Here is a 21,925-nt window from a genome sequence, read left to right as displayed (position 1 = left end):
CTCCCCTGTTGCCTCATCTGCAGCTTGAGGATCCTAGTTTTTGCTTCCATACAGGCAGAGTGCCCAGAACAGGACCTGGCACACATGAGGCCTTTTGATAGACTCAAAGACACACCAGATCTAAAATTAGACAAAACCTCAACTTGCTAGCTTCAGAGAGGGTCATCCAAAACTTGCCCTCTAGGCGGGATTCCTCACAAAAGCCACCTTGTTGGCCCATGGACCTAGGTACTGGAAGAGCACAGAAAGCAAGAGAGGCCACGTGGTGGTGCAGGCTTTCAATCTCAGCACTCAGACAGCAGAGGCAGGTGGATCTCTGTGAGTTCGAGACCAGCCTGGTTTATAAAGTGAATCCAGGACAGTCAGGGTTGTTATACAAAGAAACCTTGTCCTAAAAAAAAAAAAAAAAAAAAAAAAAGTGGGGGGTGGAATAGCATGCACACACATCTCTGCTCTCTCCCAGCCCCTTCCTCCCCCTGGTCTCTAAGACATCAGGCTGAGAAGTAGTGAGGTAGTAGAGGATACAGGAGGGCATGATGCCGTCATACTCTGCATAGGGCCAGTCAGTGGTGGTGCATGTCTTTAATTCCAACATTTGGGAGGCAGAGGCAGGCAGATCTCTGTGAGTTGGAGGCCAGCCTGGTCAGTCAGGGCTCCACAGAAAAACTGTCTCAGAAAACAACAAACAAACAGAAAACCAAAAGAGAAGTCAAAAAAAACTAAAAAAGAAGTCACTGCATGGGCCTGTGGGTGCAGAAAAGATGACGGGAGACTAGACCTCCCAGGTCCTAGCATCCACAACTTCCAGACCTGTTGGCCCCATGTCACAGCCTAGGCCTACCACAGGCCATGGCACCAACCTCTACGGCTGGGCTACTAGCTACCTTCCCTCTGAGTCTTAAGGACCCTTTCCTGGAGAAATGGGGAGACTGCACTGGTGAGGAGTCCACGTGTCCTTTTTGGGGGCCTGGAGTTAAGGAGGGGTAATAGTCAGAGGTAGCAATTTGAGCATGACACCAACAGCAGGCTAAGTTACCCCAAACCCCCATAGTTGTGCCCTGGCAGGAGAGCAAGGCTGCATTCCATTCCGCTGCCTGTGGAGTGTGGCTCATGATCTCTAGGGCTACTGCTCCAGGTAGAGCTTCTGAGGAAAACACAGGGGTACAGAGTTGGAGGAGGGGCAGAGCCTACCATTCATCTCTCTCACTTGCCTAAGCCTGTTTTTAACCTAAGCTCCAGGCCAGTCGGCCCAAGAACTAGCAGTTCCCAGTGGACAGGCCTCATGGCTTACACACACAAGGCTCATGTTGAGTATCCAGCCCAGACCTACAATCTTATTTATTATTATTTTATGTGTCAGGGTGGTTTGCCTGCATGTGAGCCTGTGTACCACATGTGCGAATGGTGCCCGAGGAGGTGGTGAGCCTCCGAATGAGCGCTGGGAATCAAACCTGGGTCTTTCACCACAATAACAAGTGTTCTTAACCACTGGGCCAACTCTCCAGCTCCCAGACCTACACTTCATCACATGGAGAACACAGGACAGAAATTTAGGAAAATGACCCAAGGAACCAGAGCTTCAAGTCACCCAGAAGCCATCTGGTACCAACTAACACACACACACACACACACACACACACACACAGGGACCTGCATGAGACCTGCATATGCAGCCCTTACCTGCTCAGACCTGCTGTAACACAACTATCTTGTCCACCCACCTCACTCATTTCCATGGTAGTTCCTATGCTTGCAGAAATAGCTTCCGAGGAACTAGGCTTTCCTAAGGGTGAAGCCATTGTCTCATGCAGTTTCTTGTATGGGAAATAATTCTCCTTGAATCCTGGCCACTATTCCTAGAGCTGCCTGCTACCCATCAGCCGGCCTCGAGGAATGTCCTGGGGAAGACAAATTGGCCAGTGCTAGGAGAATAGCCAACCTTCCGCAGGTTGCAGGTGGCCTGGAAGTAGAGGGTGTGCTTAGGATGACTTGCAAAGGGCACCTCAAACCTGTCCTTGCTCTCCCTCCACAGCTCATGGATGAGAGAGGAGCACCGGAGGCCCAGACACTCCCCTCCAAAGCCTGGGAGGAAGCATGGAAGAGCCTGAACATCCAGGAAGATTGCCATGAGCCCTGTGGGCAAGAACAAGCTGAAATGATAGGATATTCAGCATTGAGGGGAGACAGAACAGCAGGTCTGGCCAATGACCCTCACAGACCAACTCTAGCCCTACCCCCAGGTATCCCTGTGAAACCCATAGCGGGTCCTGGTGGATTTTGCCTGGCTCTCCTGAAACAGTCTACTCATTAGTTTCACAAGCGACCAGTGCCTGGCACTCCACCTCATGGAAAAAGGCTAGGGTCCTAACAGGAAGCAAGTCCCCCTTCGGGACTGGCTTTCCTGTTTCCACACTGTTATTTATTCAGATGCCCCAGATTCCTATCTGGGAGGGGGGATGGATCAGTGACAGTAGCTGTTTATCTGGATGTTAACCAGGCACTGCCTTCCCACTCCTGCACTCCTCTGGAAAGATAGGGCCTCTCCTCTACCTCCTCACATCTCCCAGCTCAGATTACAGCCTGCTCCCACTGCTCCCACTGCCCCACCCCCACTCCAACCTTCTGACAGGCCACAGAAAAAAAAAAAAAAGAACTCAAGATAAGTACTGGCATACCAGCTCACACCATTCCTCCCCTGTAAAGACACTTCCAGCTTCCAGACAGGGGTCTCAGTCTGAGGATGGAGTCAAGAGAACTCCAGCCCAGTCACTGCACACCGCTTATCCCATAAGAAACAGGCCTGTGAAGCCGCTGTTCTTCCACTAACGTGCTCAGAATGAAGTAGGCCCTGTGTTAAGGGCCTTCAATTAATTCACTCCAACCCACCTTAGAGCTCAACTACCCATTTTACAGGCCAGAGAACTGTGGCTACCTGAGGGCAGGATCATTAAGAGGGAAGAGTGAGATTCAGATCCAGGCTGCAGGAGGAGCACCAAGCCACAGGGCTCCCTGAACTTTGTGGAAATGTTACATGGCAGGATGCTTTGGATTCCGCTGCATGATATAAAATAAGGCTCAGATGGGTTTAGTAACTTGTCCTGAGAGCTAAGAGATGGGAGGGGCAACTTGAAGCCAACCAGTTGTCAGAGCTTGTGACAACTAAGACAGGTCTCTGACAGAACATGCATTTGGTCCCAAGGTATATTTGCTCACACCCAAAAGGACTAACCAATTCCTGGTTAGTCCACTGTCCAACCCACACCGGGTTCCTGGCCTTCCTTTACACTCACTCTGATAGTCCTAGAGCCCTACCCACATATCCCCCCCTACCTCCGTAAGGCTTCAGCTCTGGGCCATAAAGACCCTAATTCCACAGCTGTCAAGATGTGAAAGATGGACAGGCTGTGTGTGTGTGTGTGTGTGTGTGTGTGTGTGTGTGTGTCTCCAGGGTTTCTCTCTGTAGTCCTGACTGTCCTGGGACTCTTTCTATAGAATAGGCTGGTCTCAAACTCAGAGATCCGCCTGCCTTGGCTTCCCAAATTCTGAGATTAAAGGCATGCACCACCACCACCTGGCTGTAGATGAACTCTTTCTCTTATTTTAAGTGGAATTCTGGCAGCTTCTTGGATGTGGTTTGGGCAGTTTGGGCACAGAGAAAAATGATGAAAACAGGAGCTTATGGTTGTCAGCCCTGTGGTCTTTCCCTCAAACTCGAGGAACCTCTGGGCCTGGACCTCCCCATTCATCTTCCCAAAGAAGATGGCAGTGGTCTTCCTTTGCACAGAAGTCAAAACAAATGTGGGAGACCCAGAGCACACAACAAAGAGGCCATGGCCATGGCCAGGAAGGAGCCCTGTCTCCAAAAGGTACTTTACTAAGCGGGGGCTCTGATGGCAGCTTAAGGACAGTTCCTCCTGGCCCTAGACTTTATATTTATGAGCTGAAAGTGGGGGAGGGCAGCACTCGGGAGGAACCCAGCCCACACTAACAGATTCTCAGCCTTCTGGCTCCAGGTCCAGGAAGCCATAAAAGATGATGTCGATGAGTTTCCCCCTCCCCCAGCGGGTGTTTTAGGGGCTAGGGAGGCTGGGGGCAGGGAAGATGGAGAGTCTTGGGGAAAGCCTGCACAAGCAGAGAGCTCAGTGCAACAGCTTTCACCTCCTCATAGGCTCTGCCCTATACTGGGGGCGGGGGTGCAGTGTCCTGGCTGGAGCTGTGTCATGGGCTGGACTCATATTTCTGGGTGTCCACTCTAACCACTCTGGGAAACTGGAAGGGTCAGGAAAAGTGGTGTCTGTTTCCTCCTGTCCCTTCCAGAAGACATCCTCAGTTTACAGCAGAAACAAGAGATCCAGAGACTGAATATGCCCCAAATCACAGAGAACATAAGTAACAAGACATGGCCAGAACAGAGGCAGGGCTTGTGATGCAGGTACCAGGAGACAGTAGACCATAATGCTGGCTTCCCAGTGGGCATAGTGCTCCCTTCTATAGTGAATGGATAGTAGATTCTCTGTAGAATGCCTGTGAGACAGAAGCTCTGGGGTTAGGAAGTGGGGTTCTAAGTTTGGGGCTTCTGGTTGAAGTCAGAAGCCAGGGCATCTATCTTGGGAGACCACTCCCCAGAGTCTCTGGCTGGGCTCTGGGAGCCCTCTGGCACAACCTCTCCTCGTCCCCAGTGTCCTGAGCCCTTCCCAGGACAGCTGCTCCCACAGGATGTGGATGTCTGGCTGGCTGCAATCTCTACCACATCCCCTCTGGGCACTATCCAGGCCCAATGCTGATGAGTGCTTGACCACAGAAGTGACCCCACCCTCTATCTCCATCTTGCCCTGTTCTGGCCCAGCCTCTAGTTTGTATACAAGCCTCTCAGTGAAAGCCAGTCAGTCCTACCCTTAGGAAACCAGTCCTAGGCTTGGGGCTAAACCTCCCTCTGGAGCTCAGCAAAGACACAGATGGGTGCGGGGCTGGGGGGTGGGGGAAGGGATGGTGGTGGCTGCCAACTGGTCCCACCTCTGTCTTGCTCTGAGCTCTCAACACAGTCCCTGGTGGCACCCTGGAGAGGGGCTGTCTGCAGATAATCAGGGGACAGATTTGGAAAGAAGGAGGAAAAAAGCACCCAGGCGCCAGACAGGATCCTTATCTGCTGGGGCGGAATGTCAGAGGCAGCACAGTGGTGCAAGAGGCCTGTGGGAGGCTGCATGTGCATCTACAGCCTGGGAGGGCAGAGGGGACCTGCCTGGGTCCTAGGGGACAGACGTGGGGGGTGGAGGGCTTTCTGGCCCAGACAGGCAGGAATGTGGCCTACCCGGAAAGGACTAGATGCCACATCCTGCAACCTCCCCTAGCTCTAAACTCTCACCTCCCCCCAGCCAAGAAGGGAGAGGGACCAAGGTTCTCAACAACCAGAACAAGCAGTCCCTAACTGGCAGGCTTGTCTGAGTCACCAGACTAGCTAGGTCCTCTGACTAGCTGCACTCCTGTACCCCAGAAACCCCAGGCGAGTCCTGCCCAAAGTTCTAGAAGACTCACCCCAGTCCCCTCCCCCAACCCAACACACACAGACCATGAGGAAAACACTACACAAAGGCAGGACCCAGCAGCCCCAAGAAAGCCATGAAGAAGCATCACGGTCCCTGGAACACTATCAGTGAAACCCCAGCTGCAGCTGGCTCTAGAATAGAAGGAGGATTTCTGGTAGGCACTGTTTCCCTGTGATGGATTCGCAGGCCAGGACATTCCTGAGCCTTTTCCTCATGTCAGGGTTAAGGCCCCATGTCCCAGGTTCAAATCCAGGATCTACCACTGCGAACCCTGAACATGTATCCTGACGCACCCACTGCCCAAGGTTTCAGTATCCTTAGCTACACAATGGGCTTTCCAGTTCACTAGCTCTTTCCCATCTTTACCATTCCATGGCTCTACACTGGACTTAATAGCCCCTGACAACCTGAACTAACAGAAAAGCCAAGAGTCACAGATAACTCACACACATCACTCACAGAACATCAAACAGTTCTGAGGCATCCTTGGGTCATCTGTGAGCCCTGGTTCTACCTGGTGACCTCAGCCAGGAGCAATAGTTGGTTTATATCACTGAGAGGGAGCCATAGGACATCTCCATGCCCCACCCCCAGCCTCAGGAAGGCCTGGCTGGCCTGTCCCTCAGCTGTCAGCTATAGAGCTGGTCCCCACTATCTGCTCTGGCAGCAGCTGGAGGAGTAAGGAGCAATGGACAGACCACAAAGCCATGAACAAAAGCCAGGCCTTGACGTTGAAGGCTGCCCTTGGGGTTGAAGTGATGGACAAGGACCTGGGGAGTCTTAGAGGAGGTGAGACAATGGGAGTGGGTGGGAGTCCAGGCAAACAGGTTTGGCCAGTGGAAGGGACACTGAGAGATCTAGCAGGAACCTCCAGCATTTTCCGGGCTGTTATTCTAGGCAGCTTTTTATTTATTCAGAGGTTGGGGATGCGGCTTAACAACTGTCAGCTTGATATTTATTATAGGTGCATCAGCCTGGACCGCGGACGCTGTGACCACAGGACCCTCTCCTTAGTGTGGAGCGTACTTGAAAACCTGCAAGGAAAGGCTGAAGGGCTTTACTCTTCTAAAAGACAATCAAAGCCCACTCTTGGTTTACTCTGGGAGAAAATGAGGCATCATCCTAGCTCAAGGTCATAGAATAAACTGATACTCTGGGAGAGAAAAGATTCCAGACCACATTCAGAGATGTGATAGCAACCTGCCAGGCAGGTGTAGGCTGAGTTAGCCCAAATCCTGGTGTAAGACTGCAGCCTTGCCTCTAAAGTGCTCAAATCCCCAGTACCTCAGTTTTCTCTGCACAAGCAGGGTCATGCTACCTACCTCTTACCCCGGCTAGAAGACTACAGAAAACTGGAAGACACCCTGCAACTAGAATTTGCTTATTCATTTCTATGTGGCTGGTGATGTGCCCAGAAAAGACTCAGAATGTGGGCTTATGTCTGCCCCTAGTGACCAAGTGCCCTCCTTATTAGGATTCTAGCAAAGCCTTCTAAAGACGGCAGCGGCAACCAATAAATCCTCACCAAGAGTCCCTTCCTAACTGACTGAAGACATGTAAATGACCCAGTGCATCGCTGGGAGTGCCAACTGGCGGAAGTGGTGGTGACATCATGCGCCCATCCGGCTCCAAGCCTTCCAGCAGCCTGAGGTCAGCTCCCAGAGCCATGGCACCTCCCCCAGCAGTCCCACGCAGAGCCAAGAGGAGCCTGGCACTGCCAGGGCTGGGGCTGGGCTGCCAGCTTGGATTCCATGAGTCCCTCCTTCCTCACACATCACAGAGCCTCTCTGTGATGGCTTCTCCTCCCATACCCCGCCCTCTCCATCTCCATCACACCCCTGAACAGCATTCCCCGACAAACGTGAGATTACTGCTTCTCATATAACACATGAGCTGTGGTGTGAACTTCTGGTAAATGAAGATCTTATTTAAACTGCGTGCTATCAGGGGAGAAAAGACAGCTTCTAACATAGCTCAAGCTGTCTTGCCAGAAAGATGGAGGTGCTGGGGGTGCTGGTGCCCAGAGCCATCAGCATTTCTGAGGAGTGCTGGGAGAGGTGTAACACAGCCCTGGACAACACGCTGTCATTTATTTGGGAGAGGCAGACAGTTTTCCAGTTGAGTTTGGCAAGAAGGTTACCCCACCAGGGAACTGTTTGCCCTGTGGAACAAAAGAATAGCCTAAGGTCACAAGGCATCCCCAGAAAGGCAAAATTTGGGTGGGACATGAGAGCCCAGAGCATACCTGATCTTAGCCTTTTGCCTTCTCTGTGCAATAGAACCACACAGGAGTTCTGAAAGGCCCAGCACCCAGGTCTACAACCACTGAAGCTGGAATCTCTGAATGGATTTGGATGCCCCAGGATTCCACTGTTCAGATAAGGCTGGGGAATCACAAGTTAGAATCACCTGGGGGCCCTGAAAACAACCAATGTCTAAGCCAGACTTAGAGCTGTAAACCCAGGTGGAGAATGCCAGGGTGTGTGAACTTGTGCACCCTCTAGCTGATGCTTCCATGACACATTTAGCCAGCAACTGTTCACTAGGGCCCACTCTGTGTGGGACACTGTTCTGAGCATTGGAACACATTCCTGAGGGACAAAGCCCTGCCCTTATGGAGAATCAGAGAATGTCTGTGTACACACACATGATAGCAAGTGTGGACCGATGTTTAAGAAGGAGCTTTGAGGGGGACAATTGAGCTGACATATGACAAAAAGAAGTCAGTCAGGTCAAGCTTGGGGTCCCAGTATTCCACACTGGAGCAGTTTTCCTTATGTGCCAACAAGGGCTCTTCTCTCTCCATGAGCTCTGGAATCCAACCCTCCAATGGGCACCACTTACATTTCACAGGGTACCTGTGGTGATTCCCTGCCATGTTCAAATGGCACCTAGCTGGACATAAAATACTCAAAGCCAATGGGCATGACAGTTGCTCTCTACCCCTCGGGAAATTCTACAGACTACTGGGCTTATGGGGACATTAGAAAGTGTTTAACAAAAAGAAAGAAGGGATCCGAGTCTAACAGGTAGGGTAACTGAGGCTCAGAGAAAAGTGGACTGCTTGGATATAGCGTCTCTGCTTTGAAAGGGTTAAGGGGACAATTCTAGCTTGCTGCCCTTCTCAAGAGTCTTCAGCAACAACACCCCTTGCAACAAACCCCACACCAAGCCACTGTCACTCAGTTGCTCTCTGTGTAAACAACCTGTTCTGACCATAGCACAAGCCTGGGACACACCCAGCGTACCTCCATGGCTCCCCCAGGTTGTGAAGGTAGGATGGCCTTTCTTCTCACACTTTCAAAACCACCAAAGCCCAGAAAGAATGGTACTCCAACAAGTACAGTGGGATCTGGAGTCTCGTCAGGAACATAGGTCCCAGCTGTCCACCCTTCAGTTACATCAAGAAAAAGAATAAAACATGGTTGAGTTGAAGTAGGTGCCCCATGTACCCAGGCAGATGGGTGCCTTTAGATGTTCCTGCTCAAAAGAAGCAGGCTGGGTCACCCAGTGGACAGGCAAGTGAAATCAATTTCTAGCTTGGCAACAGGCTTGCAAAGAGTCATCCCTGATTACTACCTTAGGGGGAAAGCCTAGAAGCCAGCCTATTGGCCTTGGCTCTGCTGGATACTTGGAGACCAGTGGCTTCCCTCTCTGAGCCTAGAGCAAAGGGTGGGTCCTGCTCAGTCAGTAGAATGCTTGCCTTGAGTTTGCTCTCCAAAACTCATTTTAAAAAAAAAAAAACTAGGCATGGTGGCACACGCTTGTAAACCTAGCACTGAGGAGGCAGAGACAGGCTGCTTCTAAGAGACAGCTGACTTTAATCTACCAACTGTGTTCCACACCAATGAAAGACCCCGTCTCAAAAAGAGATGGCTGATACCTGAGGAATGACACCCCAGACTGTCTTCTGGTCTCCCCACACATGTACAACTTCACACACAGGAATTCACACATACACAAGGCATGGAGAAACACTGGGGGTGAAAACACAAGCTTTGGGAGGTGTGCAGCGGGACATCTCCCCACACCTCTGCCTCAGGACATGTGTGGACAACATGCAGTGATTCTCACGCTGGCTTACTCAGGTACAAAGGGCACCTTTGTGTGCTCTGTGGCGAGTCGGCTGTTTTCTGTCCCTAAGATCTGGCCCCTAAACACAAGAATTCTCCAGAAAGAGCCTTGGAAAAGAAGTCTGGGGAAGGGACAAGAAAGGACTACAGCACCTAGGGATTTTGTTTGGTTTCCTTTTCCAGCATACACCAGGGCATCCTGGCAGTGGACAAGCACTCTGGTACAGCGGCCAAGTTGGAAGCAGGGAGACTGGTTACCCAATGCTGCTGCCGGTGACCCCTCAGAAGAGGCCGACTCTCAGCCCTGGCCCTTCCTCTGTAAGGCCAAAGGATCCAGGGCAGGGTGGGCTGCACCGTCAAGTGTCAAAACACTCACTGACCACCACGCAAGATTCTCAGGCTTCAGCATGCTCCTCCAGGGGCTCTATGCCCCTGGCTTACCAGGCCCCGCTCCACGGGCACATTAAGGTCGCTTAGCCTTGTTTGTATTTCCCAGATGCTGCTGCCATATTCCTGTGGCTACTACACCCTAGTAAACATGCTTCCCCTGGCCATACTTAAATGGCTAAGGGCTGTCTGAGGCTGGCAAGGAGGCTTCAGAGGACATCTCCAAGTCCTTTGGTTCACTCAGTGCCCATCACTCTACAAGTAATCTTACTAAGCATCCAGCATCTTCCTCTGGCCTCTGAATGCACATGCATGTTAGCAGCTGCACCAGTCCTCACATGCACATATACCACACACACAAATACACTGTACACACATAAAAAATAAAAGAGAGTGGAACCAGACCGTGATCATAATAAGCACAACTAAGGGATGTCTTCTCTGACCTCCATATGAACGATCTGATTCAGCCCTACGTGGGCTGTTTGAAAGCAGGTTACATTATTCCCACGTCTCAGATGAGGAAACAGGGCAAATGGCAAATCCACCTGGACAACAGCACACCACTGGCAACTAAAGGATCTCAGGGATTCCAGAGCCCCCAAGAAAATGCATTCTTTGTTTGAGATGTAGAATAATTTACAAATGTTCTGCATCTGACCCAAGGCAGGAAGCAGGAGAGGGTGAAGGGGCCCTGTGTCACCTCTATAGGCTCAGCACTGGGTTGGTAAGGTGTTGTCCAGCAGCCAGGTGTGCACTCAGAGAACGTTCTGTGTATCTCTTGGAATACACATGGACCCTCACCTCCCAACCTCAGCACCCTCAACCTTGGCCCTCTGTCTCAGGCTCTGGACAGCCTGCGATTGCTGTGGCCTGTCCATAGTGGACCAGAAGGGAACAAAACTGCACAGGCCTGCCTGCCCATTTTCTAAGAACCAGTGGCCGGCAGGGGCTTACATAACTCTACCGCACACAACAGATGGTGTGCTGGCTCACGTGCCAATCCAAGCCGGAGCTGACACTAACCTGCCCTGACATGGCACCCGGTCTCCTATACTGATGAGCACAAGGCACATGCCAGGGTACGGGGGCATGGTGATGTGTGGAAAGTGGCCCAAACATTCGTCATTCAGATCAGTAGTCATGGCTCAGCCAGGCCAGTGAGAAGCCAGGGCCTACTCACTAGCAGGCAGGTTCTGCCATGGAAGAAGGTGACATGGTTCTCCCCTTGCTGTCACACTTTTTGAGTAGTGCAGCCCCTGGGTCACAGCGTTTGGAGGATCAGACAAGTTTCCAAAGCACAGAACCTCTGGGAGTTGCAGAAGCTGTTGACTTGTTAAGCTTTGTCTAACTCCGTTACTTTTGTTTCTTTTCCTGGTGCATTGAGCCAGAGTGCTGGAGTTCTGTTATCAGTGGGTTACACAGTGCCTTGACCTTTGGGCCAAAGCTTCCAAGCTCCTGGAAAATTTTCAAATAATACAGCCTCTCCCACTGATAACCCCTAAGATGTACAAGTCACTTCAAGGACCAATTTAGGCCTTATCCAAGATGGCTTCACAAACTCCCTAGGATGATCCCTTCTAACTTAAGGTCTTGTTGGGTGTTTGTTTGTTTGTTTGTTTGTTTGTTTTGAGACAGGGTTTCTCTCTGAAACTTTGGCTGCCCTGGACTTCCTTTGTAGACCAGGCTGGTCTCAAACTCACAGTGATCTGCCTGCTTCTGCCTCCCTGAGTGCAGGGATTACAAACTTGTGCCACTGAGCCCTGCTCCACCTTAGGTCTTAGATATAGCCTGTCAAGCAGTACTTTCTAGGAAGAAGAAAGGTGAGCAGGGGTTTAGGGTAGGCTCCCTCTTCAATGGTCCTGTCTATCCCACTCTGCCTTTCCAACAATCTCCAGGTCTATCACTTTAAGATAGGAGAACCCCAGGTTCAGGGAACTGCACTTAGACATGGAGCTGGGACTTGAACCTGTGTTTTCGATGGTAGACCCTCCTTATTTGACTAGAGGAAGACACTGCTTAATGCTACCCAGCAGGTCAGCTTTGGGACTGAGATTAAAATCAGGCTTCCAATTTCTCCCAAGGTTCTTTCTGCTGTTCCTCTGTGTGTGTGGGGGGGGGGGATGTGGAGAAGAGAAAAGAGAGGGAAGGAGAGGGAAGAAGAGGAGTAGGAAGGGAAGGGAGAGCAGACCAACCAAAACTGGCAAGCGAGGAAATGTGAGGCCAGATGAAATTTGCAGCAGGGGTCAATGTGCCCAGCAGACCTGGCTGCTTAAGCTGCCAGACAGAAGTTCAGATCAGCTTGTGACTCCTGGCAAGGGCCAGTGGGTATCCAGCTGTGAGGGTGGTAGCTGAGCCAGGAGTCTTGCTGCCTCAGCCAAGGGCCTGGGGATATTTATCTCCTAGGAATGCTCTTGAATATTAGTGAGAAATATGCAACAGACAGCCTTGAGCAGGCTGACCCTGCAGCCAAATCTGCTATCCTCACCAGGCCCCACTAGTGCCAAGAAGCTAGGAGCCATTGCTGTGGAGGGCTGGGCCTGGACTCAGCCGCTGGCCTTGCGCCTCCCCACATGCTGCTCACTCTACACCTGCTGCAGGCAGCAGAGCCAATGTTCTTGAAAGGGGCTACAAGCAGTGACCAGTGGGCTTGGGCATGCAAATCGGATACAAGTTTAATTTTGAAACAGTCTCACTATGCAGCCCTTGGTGAACTGGAACTGGCTATATAGACTAAACTGGCCTTGAACTTATGGTACTCTTGGTTCTGCCTCCTGAGCCCCAGGGTTACAGATATGTGTCACCACACCTGACCAAATGCAAGCACTTTAGAGCCCTGCATGTGCCTTGTGTGTTATCTACTCCCCACACAGCAGGGACCAGGACACCTAGACTAATTCCTTGTGACTTTATTAGATTTACAGGACTAATTCTTTCTTAGCCAAGGGCCCTGGCCACTGAGTACTTAACTTAGTACTTACTGTGCCTGATTTTGGTGAAAGAAGCAAGACTAGAGGAGAAAAGAGACAGAGGCAAGGCAGAGGGGAGGTGGTGAGCAAAGGACCAGGAACCGCCCACTCTCCAGTTACTCATCCAGGCAGACAGGCACCGGGTCAAGCTCCCTCCTGGCCAGTGGCGCCTGCACATCGCTTCCTTGCTGTCTCACTTTGCAGCTATTGAACACCTGACACTGTGTGGTCCTAGGACAAATCAGGGAGTAAAACCAGACACAGGCTCCACAGTCACTTAGCATCACTGCTGACAGTCCTGTCCCCATCTCCTGGCCATTTTAATTCATCACACCTCCCAGTCTCTGGGACAAGGAAAGGAGGGACACAGGCATGGTGCTGTTCCCTCTGAGCTCACTCTGGGTCACTGGTGGCTCTGCCTCTGCCCTTTTATGTCACAAAACAACTTGCAGGGGCTTGGAGCAACTTTCCTGGCATTTCTGACTCAACTTATTATGAGCTCTGTGTCTCAAGCTAGGTGCCGAGGCCCCAGGCTGGGCGGCTGGGCGCCTCTGATAGCATTACCAGCCGCTTTACTTCAGCTCCATCTCTTGTAGCCAGTAATGCCTCCGGGCGCCACACAGGGCCTCTGGGGATTGCTGACTAGTGGGTGAACAGAGCTGGAGATGCCTCTGAGAGACCAGGCAGCAGGATGGGAACCAAAAGCAGAAAGATATCTTCTTCCCTGCCACCCTGCCCCCAGCTCTCCCGTCAAGGAAGATGCTTCCACCAGGGGCTGTCCCTTGTTCTCCCAGAGTCACACAGGAGAGCAAGGCCCATCCCCCCACCAGAGGCGGGCCCAAAAGAGTAAAGCAAGGCAAATCAGGAAGGCAAAGGTCTTCAGAGGACCAGATGTCAGATGATGTCACACGGCTTACCAGGGAACCCAGAGCACCTAGAGGCTAAGCTACCTGGCCCAGGAACTGAGTGAAATCACACCCTGTTAGCTCCAAAGCCCTAGCCTTTTTCCTCAGTGCTGAGCAGAGACCCCAGGCCTCAGAAGTCTTCTCTTTCAGACATGAATCTACAGCATAACCAGGGCCTTTCCTGTGGGTCTGTAGAGGTGCCCTTCCCTCCAGTACAGGCCTTCCCTCCTCTCCATAGCCCAAACTGCTGATCCTTCAAGGGAGAGTCAAGGAAGCTTTTCCTGACCCCATGCTCCCAACACTGTGGTTCCTAATTCTGATGGTAATGACAGCAGTGGCCATGAAAAGATAGGCCCCTGTATCAAGTGTAGGGCCAGGCTAGGGGTTCCTATGTCCAGTGTGTGCCAGGAATCCTTACCTATGCCCTGAAATCAGTCTCCCTTACTCCTGAAAATGACGAGAATGAATGGGGCCTGTCTCACTAGAATCTCTGTAGACCCTGTAAGCCTTGATAGGGTCCCTTTCCTCCTTCAGTCTCCTGAGCATCCCCACCCCCACCCCAGTACCCAGGTCTCTCAGTCTTTGAAGAAAAGATGTTTATGGAGCAGGCAAAGTGAACATAAGTCCTAGAAGGTAATTTATAGACAGGCAAACAGAGACAGAAAGAGAGACAGAGACAGACCAACTAAGACCCGGTGCTGCATAATGCACGCACAGGCATTCCAGTCAATAAATTGACTTTCCGGATGAGCCTCTATAAACACAAATGAAGTGAAGTGGTTCTGGGTCTGGGCTACCTCGGTCTGCTGCTAACTGCTAACCAGGAAACCCCTTAAAGATCTATCTGCCTTCTACCTCTTCCAGACTCCAAACACAGATAGGGAGTGAGATCAACCAACCTTAACCCAGAGAGGGAAAGGAGATCATCCAGGGTCATATAGCAGAGGAATAATAAGACCCAATCTTACGTTCAAGGCCAGAGGGGCTGGACCACTAAGCCCTGAGCCTCCTGCCTTCTCCAGACCTCCCTTCTCTTGCTAACAGTGAGAGACTGCTATAAACTAGGAATCCCACAAAAGTCTTCCTTACTCTACACCAGTACATATGAGTTGAGCACCAGCTCATAGACCTGCAAAACAATCCTATGAGGACATTACCAGCCCTATGTCACAGATGAGAGAACTGAGGCATGGCAGTTAGGTGAGGCAGTAAATGACAGTGAGGTACTACGTTAACCTCCTCAGAAACCCAATTGGTCACACCAGGGCCCCTAGCTGGCAGCTAAGACCCTAGGGAGGGCATATGTAAGGAATGAGGCTTTTGGGGCAAGGGCAACAGGCAGGGAATTCTCTTTTAATATTTGAAAAAGGATTCCATCCCTACTTCCTAGGCTCCACTCATTTTCAAGAGACACAGAGAGACAGCGATATAAGAAATCTTTCTATTTCAAACTCCCGCCCCAGGGTCTATCATAAGCCAGTGGCACCGGATGGAGCATCCTCAAGGCTCCCCCTGAAACCTGGATGGGAGGCTGGGAGTGAAGCTCTGGCAGCTTGCACACCACCGAAGACCCCAGGGTTTGAGAATTTCTCTGCTATGCCCTCCTCTGTTGCCTTCCTGCAGCATCCATTTAACATTTTTGGAATGGACATTGGGGTCCCCCTATAGACTGTGACCTCTTTGGGAGCCAAGGTTAGGGCCCCTATGACTGATCTGGGCCCAGCCTGCCTCTTCAGGTTTCCAGGAGAGCAACCACTTCCCACGTGGGTTCTTCTCACAGGCATAAGAAGTCCATATAGAAAAGGGTTCTGTAAACTGTCAAGTGCCACGCACGCAGGTTGGGGTGTGAGTCTCCCATCCCCAAGCATCACATCTCATCTGAGAGTTAGAATGGAGGCAGTCCTTAGCATGGGCACAACTAACCAAGGCAGCAGTAAGAGCAATGGGGAGGATCAACATGTGCCGTGTGTGTGTGCCACACCTCCCAAGATGCAGAGAGCCACACATGCAAGCTCTGCAAACTCCTTCCCCAGAAAACTTCAGAGACCTCCCAGAGGAAGATGGGGTGCAGGAGCCACAGCTAATGTGAGGGCAAACCCCCACAACCATGCTCTGGCTGAGCTGGGCCCGGAGGAGGAGAGCAGGACTCTAGTCTTCAGCCCTTGTTCCTTGGCTATCGACAAATAACTTTTCTTGGTCCCTCTTGGGCACAAGACTTCATCCTCAGCTTTCTGGTCCCAGCTTTCCCTAGCACCCAGGCCAGACCCTGCTTCACACAGCAACATGGCATGAGGGCTTCCAGCGCTGCAGGGCAAATGGCAGGTCCTGTCCTGAAGAGGAATCCCCAACAAGATACAATGGATGGAGCTTCCCAGGCCTTTCATGACTCAGGGTCAATACATCACACATACCTATTTGTACCCAAACAAAATGCAACCACACCCATATGACATTGCACACCCCCAACGTGCTCAAACATCCACACACAGATGCACACATGCCACACCCTCCTCTACAAAAGGTGGAAACCACAGCACACTCTGGCCCTCCTACACACCTCTTTCTTTCCTCTCTCTCACACACACACATCTAAGATCGACATAACATCCACTTCCTCCCCTCCCCCGAAAACTATTCCACCTGCCACCTTCCCACCGCACATTCTCACAAACACTCCTCAGCGCACAATCTCACACCCACAGGCCCGCCTTGCTGGAGCTGGGGAAGTTGTGATGCGCTGGGGGCAGCTTGGGGGAGCTGGGAAAGAAAGGCATCAGAAAGGAGAGGGACACAGTGCTCAACTGTTAGGCGACAACTTTGACCTCCTGGGGCTGGGCAGATCCTGACCAGTTTAGATTGGCTAGGGAGAAAGGTGGACACAGGGAACAGGAATGGCTTTGGTGCAGTGTGGTCGGTGCTTGGCAGCACCAGGTGACTGTACTGAATCCAACCCCCAAGCTCCGGAGCCGCTAATCAGGCGGCTTTGTAGGAAAGGGGGCAAACAGGAGCTCCCAGCAGCCCAGAGCTTTGGGAGGGAAAAGGAAACAAAAGGAGGGAGGGGGCAGACAGCTGATTTATGCCTGCACTTCAGCAAATGTTTTCCCTGCCATTAGCCTCGGGAAGACCAGGAGCCAGAGGAAGGCGCGTGGGGGGTGGGGACCTGTGGCTTAGGGAGCTCAGCCTGGGCTTGTCTGCCCGCGGGCGGCAGCGGAGTTCCGTTCTGATCCACAGCTTTCAGATCCTACCATTCAGATTTGGCCTGTCAACGAACTCCCTGGGAACAGCCGGCAGCCGGCTTCAGAGTACCAGTCTTCTCCCAAAAGGCTTTGGAAGGGCTGCACACCAAAATCGCCCGGGCTGGGGGGGAGGTAGGGGGGCGGGAGTGGCGGAGGAATCCCAGGCGCCGTGCGCGTTCAGGCTCTAAAAGGGCAGGAGGTGGCGCTCCAGCCCAGGCGTCAGATCCCGGCCAATCCAGCGGGGAGCGGGGTTCTCCGAGCTCGGACACAGGCTTCTCCCTGAATGATTCTCATTATGGTATTTTAAATTTCCTTTAAAAGAGAGAGGGAAAAGCACAGCCCGCACTTGTTTGGGTTCATTCTGCCTTCACAGCTTTAATGACTCCATTTGTGGAAGCTGTTTAGGAAGCTGGTAGAGAGGTGGAGAAGGATGCCAGGAGAAGTGCCAGCTCAGGCCTGGCAACAGCCTTTCCCCTCCCTTCTCCCTGGGGGCCATCTGCCTAGGCAGCAGTTTCTCTGGGCCCAACCTCAAGTCGCAGCCCAGTACCCAACTCCTTGCCCTTTCCTGTATAACTCAGAGCTCCAGTATGTCTCCTTTCTACCCAAAACCCTACTCACAGTCCCCAGCATAGTACAGTGGCTGGCCAGCCCCAGGGAGTTTAGTTCTTTTCACTCAGTAACACCAACCTTGCCTGGGATGAAGGGATATAGCTCACTGTGCTTGTCGCCCAAAGTCCAGGGCAGCCCATAGGCACCCTAGACATGGTGCTCAGGAAAAGGATGTTGGGGTTCTAAACCTCATCCTAGCCCTGGCAGTCAGGAATGGGGGTCATACTACCATTCCATAACCAAACAGCGGCAGAAACATGGATTCCCAAAGTGTCCCCCACTCTACAAATAAATGTGGCCCTCTAAGTGACTGCCATTTGACCCTGTAGGCCATGGAGCTTAGCTATGGACCAGTGCCTGGGATTGGTGTCATTGGTGAGCTTCTACCTGGTCTTGGGGCCTCATTCCCCACCCACTATGTTCTGTTGAGCAGGATTCATACTCCCCAATCAACCCTCTTTTCCCATTCCTGTTACAAGTCCAACCTAGGTGATGCCTCAGTTTCATTTAGCATCCTGACACACACACACACACACACACACACACACAGTGGGGGGGAAGCTGGACAGCCCGCAGGTGAGGGTGGAGGCATGAAGGAGCCTGAAACACTAGCTGAGGCAGACCCTTGAGCCCTGAGTTCAAACCCTGACTCTCCTGAGCTCTACTGTGACCTTGGGCAACTCCAAACACCTTCCGAAGCTCCAGCAGTTAAAAACAGGGGAGCTGTTAGGTCCTATGGAATTCCCCATTGTGAGGGGAAGGGGGTGGGCCAGAGCGGAAAGATTACAGGAGAAATTCCTCTCGTGCAGTTCTTCCACTTTAATGAGAAAGCCCATTAAGACGCTTGATTTTCCATTTGTTTAGGTGAGGTTGGGTGCTTGGTGCTGCACAGGGGGAGTTGAGGGTGAGACTCAAAACAAGCCACACAAGCGGCACCAGCTCAGACACTAGGAAAACTCCCACTTTAATTGCACCTTTAAAAGACTGATCAACAGCACTCAGCTCCTTCCGTCCCAGCCAGAGGCCTTGGGATGGCTGGATGAGGTGGCGTGGGGTAGAAGGAGACTCCCACAGCAAAGCTGCTAGTGCTTTTGAAGTGGCCTCTCCCTGCCAGTCACTTGCTAGCTGGTGTCTTCTTACTGCCATATCCTCGGGAGAAAGGAGGGCTGTACTTTGGAGCCTTCCCTGTAATCTCTCTCTTGCCTCAGCAACAGACATCCCATCACAGCAAGGTAGAATGCCTGTCCCCATAGCTGAAGTTGGCCTACCTAACATAAAGAAGCCCAGCATACTGGCCTGAAATCCACGTGAAGCGAAGGCAAGATGTGGGGGAAGCTTGTGTTCTGGCCTCACTTCTTCCCATCAGGGAAATGGGATCAGGAGGGAGCCACTGCAAAAACCCTAAGAGCATTCTGGTGGAAAGATGCCTCATACCTGTGGCACTGGAGGAACCAGGCAGTGTGGGAGGAAGAGGCATGCTCTCCCTCCAGAAGGCAGGTTCCTAAGGGCAGCATATTCTGGGCAAAGGCAGGCTGCAGGCAGACCCCAGCAGCTGGCCCTTCTCCAGGCTGGTGGGCAGGCGGCTCCCACCGTGCTATGTAATGAGCACAATTCCAACACCGCTTCTGCTCACTTGTGAGAAATCAAAGCTGGGTATTAGAGGCCATTTCTGACTGGGCACCATTCGTGCCCAAATCCATCAAAGCCCTGGGCCTGGGGTTTCTTCCGGGAAAGAAACTGAATGCTTTGTTAAGCAGAAAACGCAGGCCATCTCCTGCATTCCTGGTCCAGCCCACCCACCCAGCGAACTCCAGACCCACCAGTCCCATTTTTCTCCAAATGGAGTCCCACCCCCAGAAATCTTCCCATCTATTCCGGATCCCACTACTCAGCTGATATATATGAAAAAGAAAATGTTTCCCAAGATGCAACCTGGCCCATGTGCCATTTCCAAAGACTTCACTCTACCCTCCAATCACCCCCAGACACCTTAAACAGAAACTAACACCCAATCCAGCACCTCCCACATCTAACTGCACCCTTTAAAACAAGACCTCCCCCCTTCCCCATCATTACCTTCAAACACTGCGTTAAATACCCCAGTCTGCCCAAATCATAATTAACTTGGATCAAATGATTGAGTGTTGTAACTTTACAGCACAAGGCTTGGGGAAAAATAAAAAGTGGGGGATGTGCTAAAAGCAAGCTCTGGCCGTGGGAATCACTAATTCCAGAGGAGGGCCCTTTAGCTCTTGAAGAAAGGTGGGGAGGAGGGGAAGGTGGATGTCATCGTTGCTGAGGAAGGTGGGGTGGGGAGATATGTGTCAGCTCATGCACTGTTACAGTTTTCTTGCCCCATTCTCAGCCTTTGCTTAGAGGGGTCTTTGTTCAGTGTGTCCCTCCAGGCTCCCACCCAGCCCCGGGTGTCAAGTCACCCTAACAGCAGTTCACCTGCTTGGGTACCAGAGAGGTTGGCGCTAGTGTGTACTTTTTCCTTCCAAGGAAGACGCAGCCCACTTTGCAACGCCTAACCGAGCTGCTGCAGGACACTTACTTCCACGATCGCGGTGAGTGAGGAGGACTGCAGACCTTAAAAACTTAGGAGTCCACCAAACCCTCTTAAGGTATCTTGCAAGGCCCAGGTGTGCTGCAGAGGCGATTTCACTGGTCTATTCCCCGGACATTGAGAAGAATAACCCATTTAAAATTGGGAAAGCCGACAGGGGACATTACATCCCTCCACTCTCTACTAACCCAGAAACAATCCAACAACCACCAAACCCTTCCAAACCCGCCTGAGCAGCACTTCGGGGGAGCAGGCTGTGCAGGACTCGGCCCTTCCCCCTTCAGTAGCCAAAGCCTCAGGGCCTCCGCTCCCCAAAGGCTGAGTGAAACAAGCGCTTCCAGGGATCTGCAGTCTCTGGCTCTCCCTGTGACCCGCAGAATTGCTGCGCGCACAGCCCACAGGAGCCCGGACTCAGACTTAAGTTGCAGGGAAACCGAGGCGCACACACACACCTGGCCCTGGTAGCGACGGTTTTTCAGTGGTAATCAGGGGTCACTTGGAAGTGAATCAGACCCCATTCCAAGAGCAAGCTAATATCCCTTGGAGGCAGGAGCAGGGAGCTTCGGGTTTACATGGCATCCCAGGAGGCAACGACTTGCCCCCTCTCCCGAGCACCGAAGCTGCCTTTTAACTTGGGCGCGTCCACTGCGCTCACGGAGCGCAGCGACTCCGCCAAGAACCACCCGAACTTGCTGTTGGACACTGGGACGCTTCAGGTCCGCATCCCCGTGTCCCACACCCTCGCGCTCCTACCTGCTAGGCTCAGTGTCGGGTCCCAGCAGAGCAGCAGCGCCAGCAGCAGCGCGCCCCGAGCCCCGCTCCGGGCCCTCATGCTCCTGTCGCCCGGCCGGGGCGCCTCTCCCTCGGGGTTCTTTCCCGGGCCCCAGCCTCGCCGCCTTCGCCTTCGCCTCGCCGTCCTCACAGACACCCGGCAGCGCCAGCCCGTGCCTTCTGTGGGCGCAGCGGCAGCTACGCTGCGCCGGGAGGCCACCCGGCTGTTCGGAGCGCTCCGGGAGTCGGACGCCGCTGGGGCTCCCGGCTCCGGTGCGCCCTTTCCGAGCTCCCCAGCTGCGAGCGCCGTCCGCGCCCAGCTCCGAAGTTGCGCGATCCCTACGGAGTGCGCTCAGCGGCGCTCGCAGCGGCCGCGCCGCGAAGTCTGTCCGAGTGGGGTGCGCGCTCCTCTCCGCGCCCTGCCGCTCCCCGCGGCTCGGCGCCGTCGCCCGCCCCGCCGCCGGCCACAATGCCCAGCGCCGCGGTGCGCTCGCCCTAGAGTCAGCGGGCCGGGGCGGGGCCTCACGCGCTATGAGGCGGGGCCTGGGCGGCGGAGGCGGGGTCACGGGGCCCAGTGAAGGGGGTACCCTACCACTGTGTAGGCGCGCCCGAACTGGGGCCAATCAGAGGGAATCCTTGAAGCACGTAGGCTCCAGAGCACTAGAAAACCGGTGTGCTGAAAGCGAAGTCAACCGAATTTTCTTTCCAAAAATAAAGAAAATAAACATTCGTGCTCTTCTCAGCTTGGATATAAATCAGCTTTCGCTTTTGTCTTTTGATTCTGTCTCAAACGGGTGGGGAGGTTTAAGTAAAATCTCGAACACCGATGTCCTGGTGGAGCTCGGGCAGAGGAAGGGGACGGCTGG

The 21,925-nt window shown here is 52.7% G+C and overlaps 1 protein-coding gene across 2 annotated transcripts in view; it reads right to left on the bottom strand.

The window, feature by feature from the left end:
- Unc5b (unc-5 netrin receptor B) overlaps positions 1-21,410 on the bottom strand; it is a 66,707-nt gene extending 45,297 nt beyond the window's left edge. For both annotated transcript variants that reach the window (XM_021652826.2, XM_021652827.2), the window contains exon 1: positions 21,042-21,410. In XM_021652826.2, the coding sequence (XP_021508501.1) occupies positions 21,042-21,120 (79 nt within the window). In that variant the 5' untranslated portion in view covers positions 21,121-21,410. The remainder of the gene's footprint in view (positions 1-21,041) is intronic.
- Between the last annotated feature and the right edge of the window lie 515 nt (positions 21,411-21,925).

Source organism: Meriones unguiculatus, chromosome 16 (genome assembly GCF_030254825.1).
Source record: "Meriones unguiculatus strain TT.TT164.6M chromosome 16, Bangor_MerUng_6.1, whole genome shotgun sequence".
NCBI lineage: Eukaryota > Metazoa > Chordata > Mammalia > Rodentia > Muridae > Meriones > Meriones unguiculatus.
The sequence above is the reverse complement of the archived record's forward strand: the minus strand, read 5'-3'. Positions and strand labels throughout refer to the sequence as shown.